Below are 11,391 nucleotides of genomic sequence, written 5' to 3'. Positions count from 1 at the left end.
CTCTTCATGTACGCCGTATCTCACAAAATTAACCTTTTAATTAGACGGTTGTGTCATTTCGAGTTTTCACACTCCAAATGCACCCTCAATGCGTTGGCACACCCTGAAGGGGCAGTGTTGAGCCATGAGCGCCGGACTCATGGAATCCATGGACGTTATTTGTCACGACCCTATACGAGATTCTGGGGGTGTTAGGGCATCTCGGTATGAATATGATTGTATCCCGTTGTTTCGACACATTTGGTCGGACCAGCCGAAAATGGGTAAGCGAAAGGAGAGGAAAAGAAAGACACTTTTTTCTCATACAAGTCAGCATCATATATTCCAATCTTTCCTCTAGTCAACATGAAAATGACAATCCATAAGATGGAGAATGTGATCTGATGAAATCCCCTTTTGGATTTTTATCCGACGGGAGAAACCTGCCGAACCATATGCATCGGGTAATTATGATGCGCATTCGACAAAGTGAAATGTACTTTTTTTTTTTTTTCCTTTTTCAGTCATAAAAGAGATACATGAATCTAATAGGGTGATAAGAAATAGGAAATAAATGAGACAAGAAGTAAAAGAGTACAGGAAACCGCATTGATAAGAATCGAAGCCAATTCGAAGTCGAGCGTAACCGCGCTGTACCTCTTTCTCAGCCAGAAGTATTATTTCATTTTTCGTTTCTTTTTCTTCAAGGGAAACAGTTCTTTCTAGTTACTGCAGAGGAATCAATCATCTGTTGGGGACAAACATTACAAGACATAAATAAAGAAAAAATGTCTTTTTTATTTATTTATAAATTTCCAGTAAGAAAATTAAACTGCAGATTTCTAAAAAATATTCTTCTTGTTCCTTATCTTTCAGTAATATCTTTTGCTTGTGGGATTTGGCTTTTTTTTCAAAGCAATAGCATCCCATTCTCTTTTTGCCTCCCAAAGAATTTTTCCTTTCTAGGTGCAGTTTAGATAAAATGTTCCTCGCCACAATCTTTTCGCACAGCATTTTGATTAAATCGATACACTGCCTATGGAAAATTACTTTCCGTAAATAACTGAGAACATCTCGTAATTCCATACAAATTATAAAACTCCTATAAAAAAGAAAAAAGAGACGACCAATTGAAAACAAGAATCACTATAGAATCTTCAGCATCAAAATAACAATTTATAACAACTCCGCTTTACAATTCCTTCATTTCCCATTTCTCCTGTTCGATCGCGGCCAGAATTGATTTATGCGCACTCGACCTAATCAACACATCAATCGATCGATAGCTAACTATCTATTCTTCGACTGTCTGTCTACATATGTTTGTCTGTCTTCTATGTTTACCTACGACTGCACAAGTCCAAGAGCTTCTTCCTCCCTTCGACTATTTCATCGAAGAAATCATCGAGCTGGCCCACGATGCTCTCTACCCCGTTCCGCAGCCCTCCAAAGCAAACCTTCAGCCTCTCGGCTTTCTCTCCGACCTGGACTACTTCGGTCCCACTGTCCACGCTCCGCTTTACCTCCGACCTCACCTCTTCAATCGCGAACCTCGCCCTCCTAAGCTCATACAACAAAATCCCGGGCATTCCCTGTCCGATGCTTTCCATCTCATCGGCCACCCTTCTCCGCAACCTCGCAATGGATGCCATGAAGTTAGACCCAAAGACCATGTTCGGCATCCCCCCGTTACAGTCCCCCTCACAGGTGAAACTAGAGACTGGCCCGCAGTAGACCAGCCCTTCGAGAAGGATCATGAGGAGCAGCGTGGTCACATTTCTCATCGCGTAGAGGACGCCCCGGAACCCCATGAACCCGTTGAAGTTAGACTGCATCGGGAACGAGATGTTGTTCTCGTTGAAGGAGAGCCCGAGCGGCTCGATTCTTCTCTCGATCAAGGTCTTGTTCGTCTCCGTGAGCCCGACATACTCCCTTCTGCAACCATCTATAGCCCAAAGCACCTATATATATATATATATATATCTAACGCGTCAAATTAAATAAACCAATTCAATGTGGTCATGTCGGCTACGACAAAAACCGAAAATACGAAACCAAATTGAATAGCTAAGCTAAGCAAGATCATTGTCTTCGAGATTATACGACAGTTCTATTTCTTTCGAACCAGACACGGTTACGAATATAGACTCAAAACAATACAGGTGGGAAATGTTACCTGTCGATAATGATCATAATCACCGAACTCGTCATCATGAAACCCGAGAAGAGACGAGACGATGTTAGAGCCGGCGCTGCAGTATCCCTCCATGGCGGAGGCAGCAGACTTGATGACATGGCAGGCTTCCCAGAGCTTTGAGCTCTCGTCCATGTACTCGTCGAGCCACTTCTCACCCACAGGGAGCCGGAGTTTCTGTACGAGGATGGTGAGTTGGGCGTGGAAGGACCGCAGCGATGAGAGGACGCGCTGGAGGTACTGAAAGGACAAGAAGTTGGCTGAGAAGGCCGTGGTTTCGAGCTCGTCGAGGCCGTTTGCGAGGAAGCTGTAGAAGCCTGAGACAGAAGAAGTACTGTGGTAGGAAGAAGAATGAGAATCCATCTGAAAGGGAGAGGTTTGGAGTTGAAGAGAAAAAAGTGATGGAGATTGGAAGAGAGATAGAGAGGCGGGTGTGTATATAAATATATATATATATATATATATAAATGCATGTATGCCTATATATTTATGTATGTATATTTGTATGTCTACGGTTTTATAGTCAAAAAATTGAAGTGTTTCTGAGGTTTTCTATTCAGTGAAAGGGATTGATGGGGGCTATCATGGGTGCTTCCTGCAGAGTGGAGGGAATGATCATTGAGAGAATCTATTTTTTTTCCGTTCCCTTTTTTTTTTTTCCTTAGAATACATATAGTTCCATCGGGATCGAACCTACAACCTTTTAATTATTAGACGATAGCGTGTACCATTGCACTCTTTTGATAATTTTTTTTTATAAGTCGATAACGGTCATAGCTTCCTCAGATTATGTACGGAATTATGGTTGACAATATAGATCCAATCTAGTCATCTATGTACATTCAATTTAATGCATTCACTATAGTTTACTTCTCTCGATCTTCAAACACGATTCAGAATGCATCCGTTGTAATTTACTTCACACGATCTTCAAATAGAATTAGGATAGAAACCGGTCCAATCTAGTCACGACTTAGATTGGATTCATAATGAACGAGCGAGTAAAACACATTTTTGGGGGGGAGGAAAAAAGAAAAGAAAAAAGAATGGCGAGTTAACTCTTTTTGCTTAGGGATATATATGTAAGTATATATTAGCAAAGGTTAAAAGAGAGTGAGAGAGGGAGAGGGGTGGGGGAATCCCCATGACTCCCCTTTATCGCTCTTTGTTTTCTAGTCACATTTGGTAGTTTTGGTTGTTAGGGACGAGGCCAAAAAGAATTTAATGTCTAATTACCTCTCCGTAAGAACCTAAACAAACAATAAATAAAAGTGTTGGTTGAACGGTAAGTAACTCACCACCGTAAGGAGGAGAATATAAGTTTGAATTTCGGAAAGCGCACTTGTTGGGAGAGAAAATAACTTTTAATACTTGATCTTCCGACTGGATTAGTCATATCCCATTAGGCTCTGAATACCAAAGTACACAAAAAAAACCTAATAAAATAATATAGAAACAAACCTAATAAAATATATAACCATAAACTATTGTGAATTAGTTGAAGTCTCAATTTCGAGTTCTTATGAATGCATAAAATCTACACTAAGAGAGCTTTACTCCTTAATGTACCGACCAGACTTGATTAGATTAGTCGGGATCCAATTGGGCTTTCGAATACTAGGGTTCACACCAAAAAATATATAACTATCAAAACTCGAGTAATGAGCTCTTGTTGCATCTGTCTATCTTAAAATGTGACACATCACAGTGAATCGACACATTTTCACGAGCCATTGTTAAATCGAATCTCATGCTTATGATTATAAGTTCGGTAGATGTTGGAATATCTTGGATAAAGGCCTCTTGTGGGCCGGTCTCACTTCCATAATCACCATATACCAACTTCAAAAAAAAAATAAATGATATGACAATTGAGATATGTCAGGACCGTTACTTTAAAAGGATCGGAGAAACATTCATATATGCTGAAGGCCTCTCTCGATTCCATTACCCTTTGATTGATTTGGTTACTTGATTAAGGTTTTATTTGGGGCCACGGCGGTTGAATATACTTTTCTTATTGATTTTTTTAATAAAAATAGTGTTTGGTGAATTATTATAAAATCATGATTTGATTAGTTTTAGTGGTTGGAATTGTAAAATTTCTTAGTAGGTTAATATATACTTATAAACACTGCTTTCGCTTATTCTCTATTTCAAATATTAATTTTAATTTCAGCAGTTTTAAATTGTTATATCGTATATCAGCACTTATTATTTTACATTTGTTGTCATCGTTTTTATATTAGCAACAACACTCTCAAAGCACGCCTAAAATGATTTAATCAGAATCAATATGGATTGGTTCAAAAAGTTTGACACATATTTATCTTAATTAATAATATTTTGGATATATCTTTTGTGAAAAGGGAAAATTCGCTCTGGCAGTTTTACTGTTTAGTGTGGCAATCCAGCTCCGATCCAAATTAGAGAGGATTTATGGAGGTTACAAATACCATGTGGTTAAGGGGGGGAAAAAAGGTATGATTGGGGGGCCAAAAGAATGATGGGGCTTTGTGCATGGAGATTGATTGATATTTGCAATGCAGATTCTCTCTTTTTCTCTCTCTTTTAGACACTTCAACAATCAAAATATAATTATTATTAAGGGTTAATTATAAACTAATTAAACTAAATTAAACAAAACTAATTTATCATATGCAATGTACTGACTTTATATGATGAATGCATGAGATGTGTAGCAGTTCTCCGTTGTTCTGATCCATGCTTAAGGCGCGAATTTTTAATTGCAGCCCATAGAAAATGTTGCAGCTGAAAGAATGAGAACCAAAAGGTGTGTTATTCTAAAGATTAATCATTTACTAGATTAGTTTTTTTTCGGAATCCCGTCGGTTTTATTAACTCATTCTATAGCGCTCAAAATAAAGTTGCTAGTTATAACTGAATTAACGATCTGGGAAATGATCACATTCGTTGATATGTTGCGTGGACATAAAGCGCGGTAGAGAATGATCGATTCAATGGGCTAATGCTATGAAAAGAAGTTTGAGACCCAAAAAGACTTCTTGGTCGGTCGGTCGACAACCAAAGGATTAATGGAATGCATTTTAATCAATCAAGTTGGTAAAAAAGGTCAAAAGGGCACCAAACAAGAACTCCGCACATTTTTTTGATGTTATACTCGATTCAAAAGAAAAGTTTATGAATTAGAATGATGTAAACTGTGTGGTTTCAATAATGTCTCGCCTCGTGACCCACGACCATCGGCATCTCGAATAGTTTACAACTATATTTTCTATGTTATACTCGATTCGAATGTACATCTATATCAAAACGCCTATACTGTCTAATTTCGATAAAAAAAAAAAGTATTCTGGTTTTCTGATTAAATTGATGAAAAGAAGAAAACAAGGGAGTCGAATGAATCCTCCGATTAGAGGGCTCGTAAAAAGTACTCTCTCATCTTCTGATTTTTCGATCGGCATCATGAAAAGATTTTGAGCAGCACATTGTCCTTCGGTGGGATCCGGGGCCTAAGTCCATTATAAGCGGCACATTCATGAAGTGGAAAGGACAACACTTCCATCCAAACGTCACTCTCGAATCTAAATCAAAACCAAAGCCAGTGAAGACAGCAGCCTCCCCTCTCTCCCACTCAACGTGAAACTTCAGACCATATAAATGGCACTTCATGACACGGAAATCTTGTGCATACCACTTGTGCCAAAGTACGGCCGCAGAATCGACGTGCCGGTGGGGCCTGCAGGAGCGGGTGTTCCGGCGGACCATGGGATCGTGCAGCGTCATGCGGGATGTGAGAAATGAGAAGGAACTTGAAATAGGCTAATAGTAGTAATTCTTGGCGTGCCTAAGCTCACTATACAGACTTGAAGACTTCAATAATTGGCACTGAGGTAAAAATACCGATGTATGTTTTCACTAGCTACTCGAGATTTGAGATGCATTTTCCCGATACAAGACATCTCATATCTCATTTAGAGATAGGATGACTCAAAATTGCAACATCACATTCACATTTACCGGATCCCTGCAATTGACACAAGACATCAACTTGCTGTCGCACTATAGATCATGATTCTCGACGATGAAAAGTTTATCGTTATCTCTGATTACTTCGATGCAGTCGATCTCTGCACCTTCTTCGTTGGTTATCGTTGCATCACTCACATCAGTACCGAACTTCTCACCTGTAAAAGATGAGAGAACAGCAATGCGTCTCATTTGTAAATCTCTAGCCTTAGAACTGCTATATGTATTGACGACATACTCTAGAGCAAGCCGAAGTTCGAAGTTCCATACCTGCTATGCTTTTGAGTTCTTCGATTGAACTTGGCAATCGTATCAGCCTCCCAGCCTCAATGCGACCGCTTCCTTTTCTTGCCATGGGATGGCCTCTGTATATGCTCACCCTCGGGTAACCAGTTCTATTGAGTATTTCCGCCATAGGCTCTCGTTCCTCTCGCTGCCCCTCGACCGGCATCTCCCGTGTTTCAGTAGCATCTGGGACAACGATCCGATGCCCTACTTCTCTCCGTCCTATCATCTCGTTCAAAGTGTCTGGGGAAAAGTCATACGAGTTTGCATCGACTACATTCGCGCCATTCATCACGAGCAAATTAACCATTTCAATGTTGTTCTGTGCCATGGCAATCTGCACTGCTGTCGATCCCTGACGATCCTTAGAGTCAACATTCAGTCCGTGCTTTAGGAGTTCCTTCATCACGGGGATATCATTTCTTCTTGCGGTGGTGCATAATAGGTCACCGGCAATATATGGATCAGAAGTAGCAGCACAGTGGTAGAGAATCCGAAATATTGAGAGCTGGTTTGATGATATAGCGTGCCATAAAGCAGTGTCACCGTTCACGTCTGCAAACAAAATGAATCATTATAGTACGCTAACGCCGATAGAAAGGGCCAATCAGGCTTGGGATCCTACAAAAACCGATTGGCTTGATTTGCAGTCAGGAACGATCAGGACTGGAATAGATGAAAGTCGTCAAAAATAGATCAATCATGTAACAAAAAATTGTCGAAAAAAATGCTGAGTAGCAATGTTTACCCCGTAAATGTACATTGCATCCATGCCGTAAGAGGACCCAAATGCACTCTTCGTGACCATGTGATGCTGCTATGTGCTGATAAGCGTAAACACAAACATATTAAACAAAAAGTCACTTACTTTTGTCATCAGTTTTACATTGGAAAGAGTTCGATTCAGAAGTAAAATTCGACAACATACTAAGGGTGTCCTTCCTTGGGAATCTCCAATGTCGGGGTCCAACCTCGCCCTGAGAAGCTCATCAAGAAATGCAGCATTTCCTGTACTAGCAACAGTCAGCAAGTTGAAATCCATGTTCGGGTCGTCCTGTTCTTCTCCACCGTCAACTAGTAAGTCTCCGATTCTCAGATCCTTAAGCTTCTTGTGATGCTGCATCGAAACCACTCATGATTCATTAAGTGGAGAAACATAAATGTTTTCATCAAGCCTTCACCAATGAACTTACAATTTTGGATCAATGTGCAAGAAGTCTATCCAATATTAACGGAAAGGATTGGTGCCATTGTCAGAGTCATCAAACAAGATCGAGAAATCTCGCCGAAAAGATGAATTATCTCCCAGAGGGTTACCTGAAGGAAGTTCTTGAGTAAGGTTATGTTGTTTTCTTGGTTGCTTTGCATCGCCTCGATAAGAGCAGTCGTTTTCAGCCGGAGCAGCTGCGAAAGAGTCTTTGTACGGAAAGTGAAATGTTGAGGCCTGCAACAGAGTGCCCCGACCTCTCCGAACATGTCCCCTGATCTTAAGGTCCCGACCAGTTGTTCATTCTCCATTTCACAGTCTATAATTTCAACTTCCCCGGAAACGATGATGTAGACATCATCAGGTGCTTCATTCTGCATTATCACATCCTCTCTCGGCGGTAGGTACTCGGCCTTCATCTTCGCCACCTATATAAACAAAAACTCCCAACTTGAAACTCATTCTGGTGATCTCACTCTAAATTCTAACATATTCGGTCGTAAATTTGCTGAATGTTCTGAAACTCAAATAGAGCACTATGGTCTGTTTGTTCTTGTTTCCGGGGCCGAAACAAGAGATGCAGAAACATCAATACCGGAAAAAACAGAAACTATCTTTCACAAACAGACACAAGCTTTCTTTGAGGCCAAGAAAACTGATTTTTTTCCTCAAAATCTTCGAATGTACTCTGACTCACTTGATTCATACAGGAGCTACAGAGAGAGACGGCATCGAATCGTACCAGGAGCAAGAGAATTTCTCTCGAGATTCCCTTGAACAGATAAACCTTCTCGACGGTAGGCAAGAACAGATGCTGGCAGATGCTCTTGCAAATTGATTTCGGCAACTGGTCGATCAGTTGGTACTGATTCAAGCTCTCGGCCTTGAACCTTAAGCACATGTATGCGAGTATCTGCTCCTTCAGCCTCGGGGGCAGCCTATTTCGACACACAAAGCTCGAGGCTGCCTCGATGCTATTCCTCTGCACCATAACCAACAAGCTTACTATTTTCTTCGGCATCATAAGTGGCGGAAACTCAAGAACTGATGACCTAGTGATCAACTTGGAGAGCTGAGCTGAAATGAGATAGAATATGGAAAACTTACGAACTCCATGGTGCGGCGGGTGCCCTCGACGACAAGGTTGGTCATGTTGCCGATGATATAAGCGGTGAGGCCGAGGTTGAAGAGCATGTATAAGATGATGAAGATCATCTCGACGGTGTTGACGGCATGGAGGTCGCCATAGCCAACGGTTGTCATGGTGGTGATGGACCAGTACATGGCGGATATGTAGCGGATCCAGAGGCTGGTCTCCCGGAAGTTGGGGTTCATCACCCCGATCCATGTCTTCCCCCCATGAGGGTAACGGTCCGCCAGCAGATAATACAGGCAACCCGCGGAGTGCACTAGCATCAGCGTCACCTACACATTTTCCCCTGATCATTCAGAAACTACTATGTGGTCGACCGACAACATGTCGTGTGATCGGTAGATCGAACATTACCTTACAGTTTCGTTCAATATTTACTTGGAAGTACAATAAATAAATAAATAAATAAATATTCCACACTTACAGCCAGGAGTCTGGCACATCTGACCCAGAAATAGCTGAACCTTATGTCCTTCTCAAGCCTGCGTGAGAAGAGAATAAGAATATGTGCATACATGGATATGCATTTGTACATGTTTATATGATATGGTTCAATGAATGGAATCATATTATGAATTGTAATTATCCAAAAATAAAAATAAAAAAAATCCCAAATTAAATGATAACCTGGTGAAGAGTTGCTTAACCCGCCGGAGCCTCCAGAACCGGAGGATTCCGAGGAGCGAGTAAGACAGGCACACCCGGTGCTTTCCGGTGATCATGTAACCCACCATCTCGAACGGTATGGTAGACGCCACGTCCATCAAGAACCATGTCGATAGGTACCTGTAATGTGACCGGTTGATTAATAAGTATGTAAGTATAGGCTTCAGCTGGTGTCAAGGGCAAGAGAAACAATAAAATAGAATAGGGGGAGACCTGATGGCGATGCTTCTGCGGTCGCGGACGAGGAGCTGGGTGCGTCGGTCAATGTAGGCGAGGAAGAAGGTGAGGACGATGTCGATCGCGAAGAAGAGATCCACTATGTTGTCTGCCACGTACAGCTCCCTGATCGGGTTCTTGTTCAGGAACGCTACCTCGAAAGGGAACATCCATGCTGAGTACGCCACCAGCATCACCATGAACGCCTCCCAACACCTTCATTTCGATATTCCATGAGGAGAATCAGTCGGTAGCGGGTCAAGCGCGTAACCCTATCTATCTGGCCTTAAAAATTAAGCTTTGGGTATGCCAGGAGCCGGTCCACCTTTGTCCATCGCCATATGCCCTGTACAATAATAACTCTAGTACTGGATGTCTCCCATTACCATTGTTACAAGTTCGATGTGTTACGTAACTCTTCCTATTCTTGCGTATCATTTATATACTTTCTCCACTAATCAGCTTAAATTTTCGTAAGAGATCTATTATAGAAAACCTTATCTATAACAGGACAGAATATATTTATTAGAGAAGGAAGCTGGCAGTTAATACAGTTAATTAGGACACATACCGGTATCTCGAGTCCATGGGGGAGATGATCCATCCCTTAGACTGAACCGGGTTCTGGTTAGAGCTCGAGACGCCGAGCGGCGGGAGGATGAGCTTCGAGATGTTCTTCATCTGGAAAGGATCATAAGACTGGTCAGCTTCCTCCTGATCCCCTCCCTTGTGGCGTATTTCCAACATAGCTTTCGTGCCGCCATGCTGGTGGCTCCTCTTGCCTTCCCCCTTCATGGTCTTATCACCCGAGGCCAAGTGATGGACAAGGTTGTTGATGTTGTATGTGAGAGGACTGAACCTCAGTTCCATTCACAGAAAGACCAGAGACACTGTCTGTCTCTTGATATGGTTTATCAGCAATTTGCAGTGATTAAGGCTTTTGCTTTGAGGGAATTAAGGAGGAAGATGAGCATGGGAAAGGTGTGAGGACAGAGGTTGTAGGATGAGGAGGAGAGCATAATGGGACCATGAAGAGTAGTGACATGATTGATAACATTGTTGGTGTGGACAATACAAGAGGGAGTGCAAGGAAGGAAAGTGTGGTCCTTAAATCCGGAAATATTTATCGATCCCCCGAGTAATAACAAAGAGCGATGTGGTTCGTACAAATCACTGTAATCATAAGTCAGTAAGATACCGTGTGTGTTAACTCCAAGGGGTTTAGCCTAGTGGTTAAGGAGGAGTTCCAGTATCCACCCAATCCCGGATTCGAAACTCTTTGGAGCCACCGGAGCACCTTTGACGTGATTACCCGCTCCGTGCGTAGCCGGGGATTCACGGAGCCTCGGAGATTAGTCGGGCGAATCCTAGATACCCCGGATTAGCAAAAACAAAACAAAAAAAAAAGATACCGTGTGTTCTTTCGTGAGACCCACATGGACGTGTACATCATTTTGGAGAATTTAAAAGTTATATATATATATGTGTGTGTGTGTGTGTGATTAATCTGATTGAAAACATCTTTCCGTATCATATCGTCCACGTAAGAGTGCGTTTTTTCGAGAGGATGTAGGAAGCTGCATCATGGAAGCACAAGGTGTTGCCCCCATTATGTTGATTGATGTGCTCTTGCTGCCCTGTGGGGGAGGGAAAGATAGGATACCAAATGGAATTTTGGGT

The 11,391-nt window shown here is 41.8% G+C and overlaps 2 protein-coding genes across 3 annotated transcripts; both read right to left on the bottom strand.

Moving 5' to 3' along the window:
• Positions 1-1,135: 1,135 nt before the first annotated feature.
• On the bottom strand, positions 1,136-2,616 carry LOC116203078. Its single transcript, XM_031534744.1, has 2 exons — positions 2,156-2,616; positions 1,136-1,940 (listed from the first exon to the last, which is right to left on the bottom strand). The coding sequence occupies exons 1-2, from the start codon at positions 2,534-2,536 to the stop codon at positions 1,320-1,322; spliced, it is 1,002 nt and encodes a 333-aa protein (XP_031390604.1). The 5' UTR covers positions 2,537-2,616; the 3' UTR covers positions 1,136-1,319.
• Positions 2,617-5,493: 2,877 nt separating this feature from the next.
• Positions 5,494-10,795, bottom strand: LOC116204667 (potassium channel AKT2/3). Of its 2 annotated transcripts, none has more exons than XM_031536861.1 (11): positions 10,283-10,795; positions 9,709-9,927; positions 9,457-9,615; positions 9,254-9,311; positions 8,784-9,101; positions 8,419-8,658; positions 7,787-8,104; positions 7,398-7,586; positions 7,218-7,293; positions 6,455-7,024; positions 5,494-6,342 (listed from the first exon to the last, which is right to left on the bottom strand). In XM_031536861.1, the coding sequence occupies exons 1-11, from the start codon at positions 10,579-10,581 to the stop codon at positions 6,218-6,220; spliced, it is 2,571 nt and encodes an 856-aa protein (XP_031392721.1). In that variant the 5' UTR covers positions 10,582-10,795; the 3' UTR covers positions 5,494-6,217. The 2 variants fall into 2 exon arrangements, with proteins under 2 accessions (XP_031392721.1, XP_031392722.1); XM_031536862.1 differs by having other exon boundaries at positions 9,709-10,057; positions 10,283-10,621.
• Positions 10,796-11,391: the final 596 nt, after the last annotated feature.

The sequence above is a fragment of the Punica granatum genome, chromosome 4, assembly GCF_007655135.1.
Source record: "Punica granatum isolate Tunisia-2019 chromosome 4, ASM765513v2, whole genome shotgun sequence".
NCBI lineage: Eukaryota > Viridiplantae > Streptophyta > Magnoliopsida > Myrtales > Lythraceae > Punica > Punica granatum.
The sequence above is the reverse complement of the archived record's forward strand: the minus strand, read 5'-3'. Positions and strand labels throughout refer to the sequence as shown.